The sequence below is a fragment of the Leptinotarsa decemlineata genome, unplaced genomic scaffold, assembly GCF_025532065.1.
Source record: "Leptinotarsa decemlineata unplaced genomic scaffold, Ldec_3_MD MMD2_tig00004433_RagTag_RagTag, whole genome shotgun sequence".
Taxonomy (NCBI): domain Eukaryota; kingdom Metazoa; phylum Arthropoda; class Insecta; order Coleoptera; family Chrysomelidae; genus Leptinotarsa; species Leptinotarsa decemlineata.
In genome coordinates, this window is record NW_027412608.1 from 1,023,133 (window position 1) to 1,041,858 (window position 18,726).

General features: G+C 35.5%; 1 protein-coding gene across 3 annotated transcripts; it reads left to right on the forward strand.

Moving 5' to 3' along the window:
• The first annotated feature begins 3,352 nt into the window (after window positions 1–3,352).
• Window positions 3,353–16,120, forward strand: LOC111516966 (uncharacterized). 3 transcript variants are annotated; one of them, XM_074179185.1, is made up of 9 exons: window positions 3,353–5,221; window positions 11,677–11,889; window positions 12,006–12,248; window positions 12,784–12,865; window positions 12,963–13,189; window positions 13,252–13,304; window positions 13,567–13,746; window positions 14,820–14,946; window positions 15,110–16,120. In XM_074179185.1, coding segments are annotated over exons 1-5 (753 nt in total). In that variant the 5' UTR covers window positions 3,353–5,007; the 3' UTR covers window positions 12,964–13,189; window positions 13,252–13,304; window positions 13,567–13,746; window positions 14,820–14,946; window positions 15,110–16,120. The 3 variants fall into 3 exon arrangements, with proteins under 3 accessions (XP_074035286.1, XP_074035288.1, XP_074035287.1); XM_074179187.1 differs by having other exon boundaries at window positions 13,567–13,703; XM_074179186.1 differs by lacking the exon at window positions 13,252–13,304.
• Window positions 16,121–18,726: the final 2,606 nt, after the last annotated feature.

Genomic DNA, 18,726 nt, shown 5'->3' on the forward strand with positions numbered 1-18,726 from the left:
ATTCTGCAACCCTAGCTCCCCTATAAGACCTACGAAAATCTGATCGACCCCTATTCTGATTGTTTCTTGGACAATCCCTTGCCCAATGATCTGCTTGTTGGCACACATAACATCCATTACTGTTTTCGGGTTGAACTCTGCGACAGTCTCTGGAGAAATGACCTGGTTTTCCGCATGAATAACAATTCTTTCCTAGAAGTGGATTATTTTTGTTCCTATAATCTCTGGAGCCTCTATATTCATCTCTATTGTTATCCGTGGTATCGACCCTCAATTCCCTAGACCAATGTTCAGAATTTCCACCACAAGCCTGGCACTCGCCCTGCTTATCTACTGCCGAAATTTTCAAGTTCGCACATCTTCCTTGGACCATCATAAGGGTTGTTTCCTGTAACTTAACTAACTCCTCAGCCTTCTCCAAATCCAAATTTTTCTCACTCAACAATAAAACGCCAGTTTCTTTCATAAGGTCCTTTCGCAGCCCCACCTTAAATTGATTCAGGATAAGTTCTCGATTCTTCCTTTTTATCCCAGCTTCCTCGCCAGCGTCAGCTCCTGCTAAATCTTCCTTTAGTAAGGCAGACCCTAAAATTCTTAACCTAGTACAAAATGACGACACATCTTCGTCATGTCGTTGAAAACATTTACTTAAATTCCACTGATTTTCGCCTGGTAATTGGAATGGGGTAAATTTTTTTATGAATTTATTCTTAAGATCAGTAAAATTTAACGTGTCCAACTGCGCATCCGATTCAAAATAATTATAGGCGTCACCAACAAGCTTGAATTTAAATAACTGAAGGGTTTCGTCCTCCGACCAATTATCCAGTCTTGCATGCAACTGTAATTTCTCAAAATACCTTACAACCTCTTTTCCTGAAAAATCATCTAAAGTTGCCGCGATCATACCTAGCGAATAGTGGGTTGCCACTCTAACAGGTGTTGGCGTGGGTGTAACCCCTGATACCCCTTCTTTATTATTCATTTCGATAATCGGAATGAGTATCGAACTAGAAACTACCTATATATTTTTTTGGACTGCTTGCTAAACTTCGGGTAAAATATATATGTATAGGCACAAGTCGGGTAATTTGTAGGGTTCCCTTTTCTATGTTGATAAACCTAACTGACTTCTACTGTATCTTATCAACCAAAAAAAATTAACGCAAAATATTATTACTTCTGCTTTCTGGACCTCCTTCTTTCACCCCCTCAAATAAAATAATCCCCTTCAAATAAAATAATATCCCACCGCTAGGCCACCACTGTAATAAATGACCGTCTGGTCTGAATTGGCGATCCCTATATAAGTACTACTATGAATATATAATAATCATCTCAGTATTTACTCGCACCAGAAATATTCACCCCCCTGTATATGGGATCGTTCAGCCGAAGGTATTTATTTTCTTAATTTAGTTTGGTAGCGTAAGAGTTGCTGCCACCAGATCAGAAAAAGTTTGAAATCCGTCCTGATCACACGGATTGAGAATTAGTAGGCAACTTGGTCAACAGTTGACTTTTTCCTACCTTCTAATCTTCGTGGAGAAATGGCTTGGTTATGCCACCAATTATATCCTCAGAGGCTGGATTCGGCCACGGCTTAAATGCGTGGTCTATTAGGGGTTTGAGGAAATGAAATAATATTAGCAAAGTTTTCACAAACCAACTTTATTGATGAGTAAAGTTGGCAGAATAATCGGATTAACAATAGAATAAAATTAAATGAACAAAAATTAATACTGAACGTTATTTACACTATATAAAAGAGAAAGAAATAAATAATTATAACCATGAACAAACTGACAGGAGTATTCCTTTGAAAATTGAGGTAACTTCACTTATACCAATTAAAATACAACTCTGAGAAGTTATCAAGAGACCCACTTAATCGCTCCTCTCTGTATAACGTAGGAAATTACTATGACCTATAATAATCTAATAAAATGAAAAGGGAACCCGATTCGTAGCTATATTATTATGGTAAATGTTCATTAATACTCTAGGTGCCAAGTCGAAAATATAGTCCACATAAGCATGCAATAACATCTACACTATATATCAGAATTGTTTAAAATACGCTCACCAAAATTATCGTAGACGGACTCCCCTGAAAACTCCAACGAAAGCCACTATTTCCCCAAAAACTCTTAACAGAAACTCGGAAAAATCTCTAAATCACTAAATTGAATAAACCTGCGAATACTACCAAAACCCAATTAGTGTCACTTCTCTAAACAGTGACTTGAAATATCTCAATATTTCAATTCACTCAAAATTTCCTCTAGAATTTCCAGCTACCGTAGGAAATTCAACTGGATTCACCAAATCTCCGCGCACCACTGACTTAAATCTTTCCAAAAAAACCTCACCACCTTTACTGTGTTAGGGGATGTAAGTAATGTTATCTCAAAAAATTCTAACCAATCAGAAAGTTTGAAATTGTTTCTTAGACTGGTACTCTTTTCGCCACCTCATGGTCCGGCGAATAAGTCCTCAAGAATTCACGTCTAGTTCCCGACATTTCTAATGTCGTGAGTCTACTACTGATATATAGATGTCACTGCAAGGGTCATTTTTGGATATTTTCTTTGCTGTCTCGAATAAAACATATGTAGATTAGCCACTTGGGTGGCTTCATTTTATCTTGTCGTTAAATTTAGAGCTCATAAGATAAATTGCGATATTTATTATACGTTTGAGTGTTTTCTGACTTTTATTCTAAATGGGGTATACAGACTGGATGACATATTTTCGACCCTTAACGAAAGATAATGAAATGAATTATGGGGTTGAATGTTACAAAATATCGAATTTCTTAGTATCAAGCAGTTAATTTTAACGACTTTTTTTCTTTAAATGGCTTGGTTCTGTTGGCCTTAAGGTTATTTCTGAAAGATGATAAGGTTCCCTTTTCATACGAAAACACATGTGTTTTGGTATCTAAAATTCAACTAAAAATATAATAAATCCAACTTATTACACTTGGTTGTATGAGGATTAAAGACGAACTAGGATCGATGTTACGTCCACTACAGTTTGGTTTCGGTACTGCAGGTGGATGTGAAGCTGTTGCTCATGCTGCTCGTAGATATACTAATCTTCATCCAAATCCCGATTCAAAAATTTTCCTGAAAATAGACTTCAAAAATGCCTTCAACATGATTGATAGAAACATCATGCTTCGTAAGGTGTAAGAGTCGTTTCCAGGATTATATCCCTTCTTAAGTCAGTGTTATAAATCAGCTTCCTATTTGAGTTTTGGTGAACATCTGATTCTGTCTGAGAGAGGTGTTCAACAAGGTGATCCATTAAGACCTGCTCTTTTTTGTCTGACCATCAACGAACTCACTAGAAGCTCATCATCCGAATTTAATAGTTGGTATTTGGACGATGTCTCAAGGATTTAGAAAAAATCATAGATTATTCAAAACATTTCGGACTTGAACTAAATTTTGAAAAATGCGAGTTGATTACTCTTTCAACTCCGAATAATATTTCCGAATCCTGGCATAAGAATTTTGGAAAAGTCTAAATGGAGTCTTCTGGGTGCTCCTCTCTCTAAAGATTCACTTTCAGAACATCTTCGAGAAAAACGGGAATCACTCAAATTGCTGACCACCAGATTGAATGAACTTCCAAAACACATTGCATTTTTTCTTTTGAAAAATTGTTTGGCGATTCCAAAACTCATGTACGTCCTCAGATGTTCCCCCACTTGGTCAAGTCAGTTAGAGCTTGACGAATTTGATAATTTACGTTTTTTATTCTGAAGGTGAATCACTTTAGCATGCTGCAACTAATATTGCTCCTCCTACAGATAACAACAAAATAAAAAGAGTGTGACCGACCTCTTCTGAACATTATAACTGATAAACTTCTGAAATCTACAAGTGTATAAGATAAGGCTCGTCTGAAAGCAGCAATGATCAAGGAATCGGGTGCTTGGCTGAATGCTTTACCTGTTGCATCTTTTGCAACACTATTAGACGATGAATCTTTCAGAATAGCAGTAGGACTTAGGATGGGTTCATCTATTTGTGTTTCTCATACTTGTGTTTGCGGTAGTATAGTTGATGAGAAAGGTACACATGGTTTGAGTTGCAGGAGAAGTGCAAGGCGTACATCTCGACATCACCAACTGAACGACATATTGAAACGATCTATGTTGTCAGCGGATGTTCCTGCAAATCTAGAACCCTTAGGTACCAGTCGAGATGATGGTAAACGACCAGATGGTATGTCTCTCATACCATGGAAATACGGTAAACCTGTGGTATGGGACTTTACTTGCGTTGACACGGTCGCGGCTTCCCATCTAGCCGAAAGTTCCAAGTCTGCTGGAACTGCAACATTGTCTGGCGAGAAATTGAAAAGAAAAAAATACCAAAATCTTGGAAACAACTATCTGTTTCATCCAGTAGCGGTTGAAACTTTTGGTGTTTATGTCCCGGAGTCTCTGTTATTCGTTCATGAACTCGGAAGGAGAATAGGCCAAGCAACGAAAGATCACCGTTCTACCTCTTTTTTTGATAGAAAGAATTAGTATTGCTATTCAACGTGGCAATGCTGCTTCAGTACTTGGAACTATTCCTCCTTCACATAATTTTGATGAGATCATGCATTGCCCTAATTTCAGTACTGAACTGAAACCTCTTCGAAACAAGCCGAGATATGTGGATATTCATCAGTCTCCTATCAAGGTTAATTCACAAGTGATTGATCCACCTTCTTTTTTTTCAGTGCGGTCAGTGGACTCAGGTCACTCTTGCCCCCAAAAAATGAGTTGCAGTCCTCGTAGAACTGGTTCCCTTTCGGTGGAAGAGCTTCTTGAAGCAAGAGTCGAATCGATCCCTCTACGAAACCCTTCTTCACTTGGAAGGATCGATCGCAGCTTGAGAAATGGTTCTTATGGAGATTCTGTGAAACTTTTTCTTCCTTACGAATCAGTAGATAGTTGTCCTGAAAATCTAGAGAAGAAAATTGGATTGGATACAAGTGTTGTTCATGACGAAGAATTTCAAGAATGAAGTTTTAATGATGAACGAGAACGGGAATGTTTCCTACTTATTCATCAAACTCAAACACCTGTTCATGCAGCTGCAGTTTCGTAAGAAGGTATCATCTTTCCCTCCAACCGATTTCCTGGAGTCTTTGAAGTCCACGTTAGGACAACAAGAGGATTGTTCCGAATTCTTGGGGTTCTTGTTGAAAACTCTTGGTGAGCAAAACAATATCAAAAGCAATACTCCTGACCGCTCTGGACTGAATGATTCCGTACAACCCATCTCGTCTTGTGTTTGTAAATCTTTTGCTGGAAAAATGTGAATTTCTGGAACTTCATCTAGCTTTTCCTAATACGACTAATAACCAGTCCGTGCAAAGCTTATTGTTAAATTATCTGAAAATGAAATTTTTAACAGGTGATGATCGACTGTATTGTCAAACATGCGCCAAACTAACTGACTGTTATAAGGAAACAAGTATAGCTGAGGCTCCAGTCAATCTAATAATAACACTGATGATTTTCAAACAAGACTCAACCTCTAACGGAAACAAGAAACTCTTTGGAAGGTTCGAAATAGATGAACATTTCAACCTAGCAGACCACTATTATAATATTCATGCAGTCATTGTTCACTGTGGTTCTGGCGTTGGATTTGGTCATTATTACGCCTTGGTCAAAGAAGAAACGGACTGGTTTAAGTTTGACGATAGTCGTGTCACGAAGTGTTCTGAATGCATTGAATTTATTGGAGCCTCTGGAGACACCCTACATTTTGTTTTATAAGAGAGAGGACATTGTTAGATCAAGATCTTCAGATGATGTGGTGCTGCAGGTTTTTCCGGGTTTTCCTGCAGCTGGAAAAGCAAATACGCCACTGGAATCAATGAAGTCGCCCCGGAGCGCCAATTAATTTTTATTGTTGTTTTCATTTTATTTTTATCGTTGTTTTAATAAAACTCTATAAAACTTTTCATGTTCGAAATGTGAAATTGAGGGAACATATCTAGAGAGAAGAACATGTTTTCCTCAAACCGATAATTTGACACTGCGTTCTGATTCTGAATTCAGGTTGAAAAAACAAAATGAACACCATACTGGAACAATACTAGAAGAGATTCCAGGATTGGATATGATTGCTCGTTTTCCTTTGGACTACATGCACCTAGTTCGCTTAGTTGTTGTGAAAAAAATGATGGTAAATATCTGGATGAATGGAAAACCACCTGGTAAATTTTCATTTCAAGAAATATCAGATATTTCAAATTCACATCTTCGGTTGATTCCCTATATACCTTATGAGTTTTCTAGAAAGCCAAGAGCTTTGAAATGGGCAAACTGTTGGAAAGTAACTGAATTCCGCTTGTTTCTATTTTATACAGGCCCAGTGGTTCTGAAAAATAAAGTGAATTCAGATAAATATAAAATTTTTTTGTGTCTTCACGTTGCAATGACTCTTTTTTCAACATCAAACTATCAGGAAAATATTGAATATGCCAAGTCATTACTGAAATATTTTGTTAAAACATTCATAGTTTTATATGGAAAACAACATGTTTCACATAATGTTCATAATTACACGTTACAAATTTTGGAAATTTAGATCGATTCAGTGCATTTCCTTTTGAAAATCACATGCAGACCTTCAAGAAGATGATACGAAAAAGTGAAAAACCCTTACAACAAATTATATCTAAAGCAGATTCAAATCCAAGATAGAGTGGATGTAAACATTGACATGCCCTACGCACGTGATATTGAAAATCCCAAGAATTGGCCAGGGTCGTATTCAGAATCAACATCTTGTTGATCGCATATGCTGTATCATACTTAGGAAACTTTTTATAATAACGAGTGAAATGCACAAGGTTTGCAGTTTAACGGGAAAAATGCAGATAATATGTGTAATATAAAAAGATTTTCATTGGAATTTTCACAGCGCACTCAAGCATTATATGAAAAGAGACGTAATTATTTCTTTATTTATAATTTTTATTTTATGTAAAATCAAAAGGAATGTTAGTCAAAATTATTCAACTGGATGAATTTGTCTCTTCATGAGTAGTGTCATCCTCACCAATCTGAATTATCAGTGGCTCGATTTGTGCCTCTATTATGTTATCAAGCTTCCACATCTTTGTCTCGACTTCCGATATCACATGCCGAACACACTTCTCCCATTTCTCCGCTGTGACTCTTATCAAAGCCTCATCAAAAAATACTTTGAGATCTGCAAATTTGAACGTGGTGTTATGCTGAGCTACAAAATTCTTCACATCCGCCCATATTAACTTGATGGGATTGAGCTCGCAGTGGTATGGAGGCAGGCGAAGGACAATTTTGTTTTGGCCTGCTGCCATCTCATCGACTATATATTTTTGGTATTCAAGCTTGCGCTCCTTGACAATTTTTAGTAGCTGTACTCTTAGCATTGAGTCTTCAAAGCAAATATTCTTTGATCGCAGCTAATTTTGGATTTCAACCTTCTTTGAAGACGTTATCGGAATCTTCTCTAACCGTCGCGAATGATAAGGTGCATTGTCCATTACAATCACAGCATTATCCTCCAGATGGGGTAGAACTTTGGAAAACCACTGTTCGAAAGATTCACCGTTCATTTCTTCGTGATAATCTCGTTTTCTTCGACTCGAAATACCACAGCCCTTCAGCAACAAACCCATTCTCATTGCCGATGTGACAAATAATAAGCCGTTTTCCTTCACCTGAAATTATGAAGAGTTATGTAAGTAAATAAAACAAATACGAGGGTTACTTTTTATATATTGAGATTGAGGCAGGTCTTAATATAAATATAAGTTTACCTGATGGATTTGTTAATCCGGTGGATAGTCCATCTAGAAAGGCCCTCCTAGATGAGGTCACAGTTTCATCGACCCATACTTTAGGGGTAGTATGACCAGCATTAACCCAGGTTTCATCCATATAATAAATTGTTCTCTGTTGTTCCCTATAATATTTAATTTTGGTCAAATACTCTCTCCTCCATAACACAATTTCCTCTTTATCCAATGATAAACTATTGCGCCCTCGTTTTTTCCATACAAAATTCAAATGTTTCAATACTTTATGGAACGTTGACCGCTTAAAACTTGACAATAAAACATCTTCATTTATTTCTGTGAGTACTTTGTCTATCGTGGGTATTTCATTTCTGAAAAAGTACTCATGCACTTTCCTCCTGATTGCATGTTTATCAGCATCATCTATTGATTTTATAATGGTTTGACGATTCTGATTTGTATTTGGTTTGGAAAATGTATGATTTTGTTTACATTCCCGTAAAACATTGTAAATCGAAGCGCAACACACTCCAATTTTATCGGAAACTTTCGATACGACTTCGTCGACAGTCGATGTCTCAATTGCTTCATCTCTTTCTTGAACACATTTAAAATCACTTCTTTCATCTCAACACTCAAATGTCTTTTTTTGGATCGTTTCCTGGCTGGACTCAGAGGATAGCTCACAGTGTCATCAGAAGTGTCTGTACTGGACATCTTGGAAAACAATTTTAAACAATATACTATAACGCACGCTGTAATAAATGACCGTCGGGTCTGAATTGGCGATCCCTATATAAGTACTACTATGAATATATAATAATCATCTCAGTATTTACTCGCACCAGAAAAATTCACCCCCCTGTATATGGGATCGTTCAGCCAAAGGTATTTATTTTCTTAATTTAGTTTGGTAGCGTGAGAGTTGCTGCCACCAGATCAGAAAAAGTTTGAAATCCGTCCTGATCACACGGATTGAGAATTAGTAGGCAACTTGGTCAACAGTTGACTTTTTCCTACCTTCTAATCTTCGTGGAGAAATGGCTTGGTTATGCCACCAATTATATCCTCAGAGACTGGATTCGGCCACGGCTCAAATGCGTGGTCTTTTAGGGGTTTGAGGAAATGAATTAATATTAGCAAAGTTTTCACAAACCAACTTTATTAATGAGTAAAGTTGGCAGAATAATCGGATTAACAATAGAAAAAAATTAAATGAACAAAACTAATACTGAACGTTATTTACACTATATAAAAGAAAAAGAAATAAATAATTATAACCATGAACAAACTATGGGTAAACTACTAAAACAAACTGACAGGAGTATTCCTTTGAAAATTGAGGTAAGTTCACTCAGGGCATAGATATGCCTTGCCTGAATTCTACTAGCTCTGCTATAAAATCAACTAAAATATAACTCTGAGAAGTTATCAAGAGACCCACTTAATCGCTCCTCTCTGTATAACGTAGGAAATTACTATGACCTATAATAATCTAATAAAATGAAAAGGGAACCCGATTCGTAGCTATATTATTATGGTAAATGTTCATTAATACTCTAGGTGCCAAGTCGAAAATATAGTCCACATAAGCATGCAATAACATCTACACTATATATCAGAATTGTTTAAAATACGCTCACCAAAATTATCGTAGACGGACTCCCCTGAAAACTCCAACGAAAGCCACTATTTCCCCAAAAACTCTTAACAGAAACTCGGAAAAATCTCTAAATCACTAAATTGAATAAACCCGCGAATACTACCAAAACCCAATTAGTGTCACTTCTCTAAACAGTGACTTGAAATATCTCAATATTTCAATTCACTCAAAATTTCCTCTAGAATTTCCAGCTACCGTAGGAAATTCAACTGGATTCACCAAATCTCCGCGCACCACTGACTTTACCTCGAATCAACTAAACCTCGATTATTTATCAATTCCAAAACACCTCGCAAAACGGTGACCTGAACTACCTCGTATTTCAGTACCTCCAGAAGTCACTCAGAACTTCGTAGGAAGTCCAACCGACCTACTTCTGAGTTCGTACGCTCCTGACTTTTTACCTCAAGTCAGCTAGCCAAATGAAACGCGAATAACTCCCAAATATCGAGATCACTTCTCGAAACCGTATTTCACTCTATTCGAGTATTTCCTAAAACTCTGGAGGAAATTCAACCGGCCTATTTCTGATTTCGTACGCTCCTGACATTTTACTTCAAGTCAGCTAGTCAAATAAACCGCGAATATTCATCGCACTACTGAAATCCCCTCGCGACCCAGTATCTTAAAATCCCTAGCACCTCAGTCCCTTCAATAGCTTTCCCAGCAACCTCCCCAAAGGGGCGAACTGCCCCGGGCAAGAGCCCCTAAACGACCCTGGGGTCCGCGCACGACTGACTTTAATCTTTTCAAAAAAAAACCTCACCACCTTTACTATGTTAGGGGATGTAAGTAATGTTATCTCAGAAAATTCTAACCAATCAGAAAGCTTGAAATTGTTTCTAAGACTGGTACTCTTTTCGCCACCTCATGGTCCGGCGAATAAGTCCTCAAGAATTCACGTCTAGTTCCCGACATTTCTAATGTCGTGAGTCTACTACTGAAATATAGATGTCACTGCAAGAGTCATTTTTGATATTTTCTTTGTTGTCTCGAATAAAACATATGTAGATTAGCCACTTGGGTGGCTTCATTTTATCATGTCGTTAAATTTAGAGCTCATAAGATAAATTGCGATATTTATTATACGTTTGAGTGCTTTCTGACTCTTATTCTAAATGGGGTATACAGACTGGATGACATATTTTTGACCCTTAACGAAAGATAATGAAATGAATTATGGGGTTGAATGTTACAAAATATCGAATTTCTTAGCATCAAGCAGTTAATTTTAACGACTTTTCCTTTAAATGGCTTGGTTCTGTTGGCTTTAAAGTTATTTCTGAAAGATGATAAGGTTCCCTTTTCATACGAAAACACATGTGTTTTGGTATCTAAAATTCAACTAAAAATATAATAAATCCAACTTATTACAACGCCACGCAAACGACTGATTACAACCCTGTGCTGGTACTGAACTCGTACCAAGAAGGCGAATTCACCAATGAACGCTGCCCTTTCCATCTGACACTGGGCGATCACGTGAACATCACGGTTCGGTTTTGTTTTGTTTTACTCTATCTTGGATTTGGATAGACTTCTAACATCTAATATCAAGGGGAATGTTGAGAGTCCACAAATTGAACATTTCAGTGGTACATTATTGCCAGGTCTGAACATTTTGAAGCAATTTAGAAAAATTTATTTTAAAAAAAATGTTTACTGAGCATTTCTGAACCTGATAATTGTTGTTGCCTTCTAGATAATAGTATTGTGATTACTAAAAATATTGTAACTGTGGACTTACAAGTAATTACTCTTGTCCAGAAGTTTTTGAAATTAACAGATTTCTATATTTCACCTTGTAAATCATCAGAATTAGGTATCTATTTGGATTCAACTCATGAAATGAGTTCACTTTAACCGAGAAAAATAAGTGATAAAGTTCATAAATGTATGACATTGCCAATTGAACATAAGCATGTAATTATTCCATTACTACATTTGCTATAATTTTTTCCTGAATTGAATGAAAGTAATATATTTTTTTCAATTCTATTCATTATTAATATTATTATCAGATTTAAATATATATGGAACTTTCCAAAACTGTTATTTGATTCAAGTTGATATATTTTTGCTAACTTTGTAATAAATGTAAACTATAGTTTATTGCATATAGGGAAGATGCTTTCTCCTGATTTGTTTGTTGTAGTGAAAGAGTATGTTTTGCTCATTTTTTAATAATTTGATTCACCATATTGTAGATTTTCCAAAGATGGATAAAACATGGACGGTAGTTAAATTCTTAGAAGAGAATTCTGTGGAAGCAGTTCCCACACATTGGTTAATTGGAAACACTCATTGTGTCTGGCCACCCTACCCTAGAGAAAAAGTAATAAATTCCATCCGAACTTATGAGAACATGAATACATGTTGGCCTAGCCACAAAGTATCCATTTTCCGTAATGGAACATACAGTTAGTAGATTATTCTGTCAGGGATTCTATAATTCCAGGAAAAGTTTTATACATTGTGTATGACTAATCTTTGATTAACAAATTAATTGTATTCTATTATATTTTCATTTTTTCAGATAATTACCTGGAAGCTCGAAACAAAACAAAGGTTGCGGAATACAGTAGCGACTTGAATGAGGAAGATTCAAAGTCCAGAAAATACAGAAAAAAAAAGAATAAAATTTCGTCCTCTGACGAAAGTGAAGAAGATGAAACGTACAGTAAATTACCTCCTCCTCCATCTAAAACAAGGGATAAAGATACTCCACCCAACACTGATGAGTTTGAATCCAATGCTCTATCATCTCCAATGAATGAAGGTGAATAATTTTCAATTTTTTTAAATTCTAGATTCTGCAGTAATGTAACTTTTCTGAACTAAAACATATAGTTGAGAGAATTATTGAAATATAAGCAAAATATGATAATCGATTCATCTGATAATACAAATGAGGGGAACCAATGGAAATCGAATTCTTGTTTTGAATTTAGTATTCAGTTTGAATAAAAAAGTTGGACCTCAATTCTGAAAATACATGCCTAATTTGCTTTAAAAGACATATGACTGTCATCTTTTCGACAATACCACGATGATTTCTCCATTACTGAAAAGTATGGTACCTACTGCAATAATATGAATATTCCCAAAAAATATCTAGGAATAGAACTTTTAGAAAGTGCTCATTTATGAATAAATTGTCATAACCCTTGCCATATATTGATCTATCTTCAAATAATAATAGTAGTAGTGGTTTTGTACAATTTTTCCAAGAAAATTATGGATATGAATACTATGGAAAATCAGTGATATTCAATGAACTAAGCATGCTTACATTAAACAATTTTGATTTACAGCACCACCGAAATCACCTGGTGATTTGGCCAATGAAAAAGAACTGTTGCCATTGCTGTCCAATTCATGGGAATCAAAATATTGGTGAGCATCTTCTTTAGTGAACTTATTGATCAGTCCTTAAATAACTAATAGATGAAAAAATGTTTTGCTTTTTTTTTAATTTTTTTGTATTTTTTAGATGAAACTATGAAAAAAATCAGCAAACAATACTATTTCATCAGTAGCATTTTGACTGATATCAGTTCAAAACTGGAGAACCTCAGAACCAATGATGAGCATGGTCGTAATTCCTAAGAAGAGATTGATTCCCTTTTCACTAAATTTCAATTTTTTCCTCTGAACAATGCTGAAGATCTGAATACCATTGAGGAATATTTGAAAGAAAACAATAATTTCAGAGCAGCTGTGAGTGCACATAAAAAACTGATATTTTGTTTGCAAGTACCTATCTCACTTTTTTCTTTCAGTGTAATGAGATGTCTAAAATAGGAGGCTGCAATTTGTATGAATTTATAAAGAGGTGCATGAGTCAACTTTTAAGTAATTAAGTAATATATATATATATATATATATATATATATATATATATATATATATATATATATATATATATATATATATATATATATAAGTAATATATATATATATATATATATATATATATATATATATATATATATATATATATATAAAAACTCAACGTGTTCAATTATCTTTATTTGACTCTATTCAAATTTCTGTAATTTCAATTCAATTTCTCATTAATGCATTTTATTCCAAAGGCGCTGCAGATAAGGAATATCAGAATAATACAAAAAAGGAAATAGAGGAATGCTCAAAATGCACCTACCACCTGAATGGGGTTGGCGAAAGTGATATACATGGTCCGCCACTCGCGATGGAACACCCCATTTTTACGGTAAAACATATTAGGGAGCAAAATAGGCTCAAAACTCCTTCAGGTTCGTGATCAGGACTACCAACCTACTACGATTACACTTCTTTCCTGAAAAAATTTCAGTCCTGAAAAATCCGAATTTGTTTCACTTCTCATGAAAACACCCCCGTATCTCCCATAATAATTGAAGTAGATTTTTTTTTGGTTATGACATCAAAACATAAACGAAATTGTTTAAGAGAAACTCGACTTTTGTTTTCACAAATAATTTATTTTTTATTTTGTTGTCAGGAAAGTTATTCCTTCTCAATAAGAGAGAAAATGGTAATTTTGTAAGAGGAACGGAAACATGTAATCAGTGGGGTTTCAGGATGGTTAATGTTAGTTCATATTCTCATTTTCCTATTATTTAAAAAAAAAAAGATATTTTTTGGCAAAAAATGTTATGTATTTCAAAATTCTTTCGAAGTACTACTTTCAAAAACATTTTCAATAGCTCATATGCATGTAATATAAAATAGCTCATTTTCATTTTTTTCTTAATCTATTTTGATATCAGATCAATGTAAATGGGTTCACATGACTATATACTTTATAAATTTTAAATAGTTCATAATTGAAAACGTAAAAAATACGAGACAGATTCAAATTAGGTAAAACGCAACGGGATTGGTAGGATCTTAGGATGACGTCAAAGTCCATGTCAACAACATTTATTTACATGCTGTTCTGTACTATTCTATTATTGTTTGTCCGTCTAATTAGAGTTTTGCAAGCAGTCATTTGATTTTTATCATTACTATGAACGTCTCGGAAAATAAATACAATGACTGAAGTCGGATTTGTCATGGCACAATCTGACAATTTGCCGAGAATAGATGTCTTCATGATGACAAGTTTTTTCGCAAATCATCCCGATTTCACTTCAGCTGAGATTAGAGGCGTCAAAGCTGCAAAGTACTTAAATAATTATTGTGTATAAGTGTCTTTAATTTCAGCTTTTCGTTCAGTTTTCTAGTTATTTGCTTACTAACATTGAGAAAGTGTACATAACCTCAAATAATGCAGTGAAAAATTTGTTTAAGAAAATTTTTACAATCACTTCTTATTCTAACCTGATAATATTTGTGTTTTTAGGTCCGAAATATATTCTTATGGCGATTCAGCTATTGGATATGTTCAAGTAAATAGGGAAGCAAACATATGTGTAGTGAAAGCTTGTATTACTCCCGAACATAATGTGACGATTGTGCAGCACATTTAGGTACATATAATTGATTGGTAAAGTATTATTTAGAGGGCACGAATGAGTATTAACACAAGTTGCAACTTACACATTTTGTTTCATAAAAATAAGAGTCTGATTTCAAAATGTGATCATGTTTTATCCAGAAAATATAATTATTATATATATTTTTAATTTTCAGGTGGATGTAAGCATGCAATGGCTTTTATAGCTTGGCTGCACAGGCATAGCGAAGACCCTTCCTCTACTAGTATCGACTGTTACTGGAAGACGTCCAAATTATCCACGATAGGCACAACCCTAAAGTATATAAGAGCTAAAGAGTTAGGTAGTAGTTCAAAAGCCAAACCTGTTCCATCTGCCAATACTCGAAGCCTTCTGCCAACTCTAATAAACCATAGCAAAAGCATCGGTCACATGGAAAGTCAACTCATGAAATACTACAAGGAAAAAAGCAGAGAAGAAAAATTATCCATTCATCATTTAGTAAATACACTACCAAATTAACCGACTAACGCCACAGAGTTCATCAACTATTGCAGGAGTATGATGGACACATCACCTAGCAATGGAGCAAATCTAGCTACAATTGATCAGAATGACTGTCCGCTGTGGCATGAGCTACGGTATGCTAGGATTACTGCTTCGAAGATGCATGAAGCAGCACACTGCAAAGTTTTCGAAGGCACTTTATGTGAAAGTATAATGGGAGCAATTAAATTAAAGGACACAATCGATGAAAAGAGGCCGTTTGCTAGAGAAAAAAGTATTGAAAGAAGTCGAAAAAAAAATGAAACTAAAAATTATTGGGTGTGGTTTGATCTTAAACCCTAATTATCCCGTATTTGGTGCATCTCCTGATGGTGAGAGTATTGATTACAGTATTGAAATCAAATGTCCATCATCTGAGAAAGCCATGAGTAGATATGTTTCAAAAGATGTTATATCCTCAAAATATATGGCTCAGGTCCAAATGCAGTTGTATTTTTCAAATAAAAAAAAGGGCTTTTCTGTGTTGCCCATCATGATTTTGAAATATAAAGGAAGTCTACATTTATATTGTAAATTATGATGAGAACTATTGTGCAAATATTTTAAAAACATGCTCTTCTGGAGTTTGTACATTGAAAATAAGGTACCTTCTGAGTGTGCCACACCAATATGAATAAAAATAAAACAGTTGAAAATTTTATTTATATTTTTATTAAAACGTTTTGCATATTGATTATGCCACATGTGATTACTATTACTTTATCTACTATCGGAACTAAGCTGTGATGTACACATGCATGAGGCAACAACAACGTATGAAATTCTCTCAACCTGTTTATTACACGCTCTACATGAATTCTTAATGCTGCTATTCTTTTGGACTGCTTCACCTCATGTTTTGTACTTGCTGTAGACTTGAACACTGAAGGAGGCTGAATAAGGGTACATTTTTTATTTTCTATCAAATGAGAGAAGTCTTTGAAGCTTTTGCCATAACAGCTGTGTTTGGAGGTAAACATTCTAGATAGCCACAATTTTCTACTATAATGATGTCAGAAGCCCTTCCACCATATCCTTCTGAAATAAAATTGACTAACCCATCTGGAGTACAAGAAATAAGGTATTTCAGAGTATTACATTTCTTATATTGTGACCATGACAGAGACTGGTGGATCGCATTGGACGGTTTTTCAATTTCTATTTCCAAGCAATCTATAATTGAAACAACTTTAGAATACCGTGCTGTAAAAGCGATGGGTACATTTTTAACTATGTCAGATAGTTTAGGCCACACGATTAACACCCTCATTTTTTCTGCTAGAACAATTACTGTTCGAAAATATTCTACTTATAGTGCTCTGTGTATAGCCAAATTATATAGCTAATATGTCAAATGATTCATTTAACTTTATTTTCTTCAAGGTTATTAAAATGTCAATAGTGGGAACTGGGATATTATCACTTAATAGTTTTATCAAATGGTAACTGTCTTTAGGGAGTCCTAACATCATTTTAGGCTTTTTCCACAGCGGTCAATGTTGCACTACACATTACATTTTGAAATTGTCTGTCCTTGTTATCTTGAGACCAACTTGCTTCGGAAGAAGTAGTTTCTTGTTCATACTCACTAGAGATTGATGAAGATTGCGATGTAATAGATAAATCGTCTGTTGGTTTTGTATCTGGGAATAACTTCCTTTTCATACCGGCAATCTGGACGGTTTTTAATAGGTGAAGTTGATGTGTTTTTAACTGGTACTAGAAACGGTGATAATGCTACATTTTTTGTCTTAGGACCAACAGTGACACCTTTGCTTCTATATTTTATTGTCGTTGGCTTCATTGTGTTAACTTGAACGGCTTTGTCACAATCAAGGCTTTTATTTTCTGTTGAGAAAACGTCGTGGACCAGCTTCACAATAATTTATTTCTCTGGTGATTGTTTTATCTGCTGTATCCACAGGGCCTACATATAAATTAGTTTCTTCCATAACTTCTCTGGGAGCAGCTTCTGATAGAGTCTCTTGAAGTAACCTAAGTCTTTGCCTTTTGAGAGCAGCCTCTCTCACAGGTTTTGGCCTATTTACTTACCGACACTGAAATTTGTGGGGCACAATACCTTTACGTAGACGTAATGTAACATCCTTGTTGTTTATTCATTATTTGGTACTGAATGAAGTTCTCTTCCTACCTGAAAATGAAGAATAACAGCAGTCAGAAAGGTTTCATATTCGAGAAGTAAATATGTTTATCAGTGTTTAAGACTATGACACTAAATATAGTGTCATATACTCACATCAAAAGTGATCTTCACAACAGTATAAGCAGTTGCAGACAGTTTCGGGTTCTTAAATTCGTCCCTTTTTATAGCTTTACACCACTTTAATCGAATGTTTGCATTTCTCGGCACAAGAAAACATACTTTTTGAGGAGCAGTTTTCGTTGTATTGTTGCACTTTGGAACTATGCAGTACTTATAAACTGATTTTCCACTACTTCCTATCTTTAATTTATTGAAATTATCAAGTAATACAATATAGAATCTACTATGTTTACTTCTCTGTGCTTTGGATCGCTTTGTTGACATGTACTTTGACGTCACATATTCCCGCCAAATGGTCGATATTTGGTATACAATTGTGAACTTGAGAAAATAAGATAAATTGAATCTCCACTTAAACAACCTTTTATTTCAATAAATATTAAGAAAGTTACTGAACAACGAACTGTACTCCTATATAAAAAGAACTAACATTCTCTCTTCAATATTTTTCCACTCATACCTTATCTGTTTTTATGAATCCTTAACTACCAAAAAAAAACAATGCAATAAAAGAAATGTGTAATTCTGCCCACAGCCATCATTTGCCTCCATTGTTGCCGTCGACAGTGATGCCAGTTCACACTCGGCCATTCCTGACCAGATGATGGCTGGTCTGTTGTGACTGAAACAAAAAAAAAAACGTTTCAATTACATCGTTGGTTCGAAGGAACCAGAACCCCATTTTGAGAGATTCCATTCCTTTTAAGTAGTACTATAGCTTCGGGTCTGAAAGTCCTTTCCCTTTTTCATGGCACAGGGACACGTTCCCGACGGCCAGACATGGCACAGGGATACGTTCCCGACGGCCCAACATGGCACAGGGACACGTTCCCGACGGCCCAACATGGCACAGGGACACGTTCCCGACGGCCCAACATGGCACAGGGACACGTTCCCGACGGCCCCACATGGCACAGGGACACGTTCCCGACGGCCCCACATGGCACAGGGACACGTTCCCGACGGCCCCATATGGCACAGGG

Coding starts and splice junctions, on each gene's coding strand:
- LOC111516966 (XM_074179185.1), top strand. CDS start 5,008: ATGACGAAGAATTTCAAGAATGAAGTTTTAATGATGAACGAGAACGGG. Junction 5,222..11,676: donor GTTCTTGTTGAAAACTCTTG/GTGAGCAAAACA, acceptor ACCATATTGTAG/ATTTTCCAAAGATGGATAAA. Junction 11,890..12,005: donor TTTCCGTAATGGAACATACA/GTTAGTAGATTA, acceptor TCATTTTTTCAG/ATAATTACCTGGAAGCTCGA.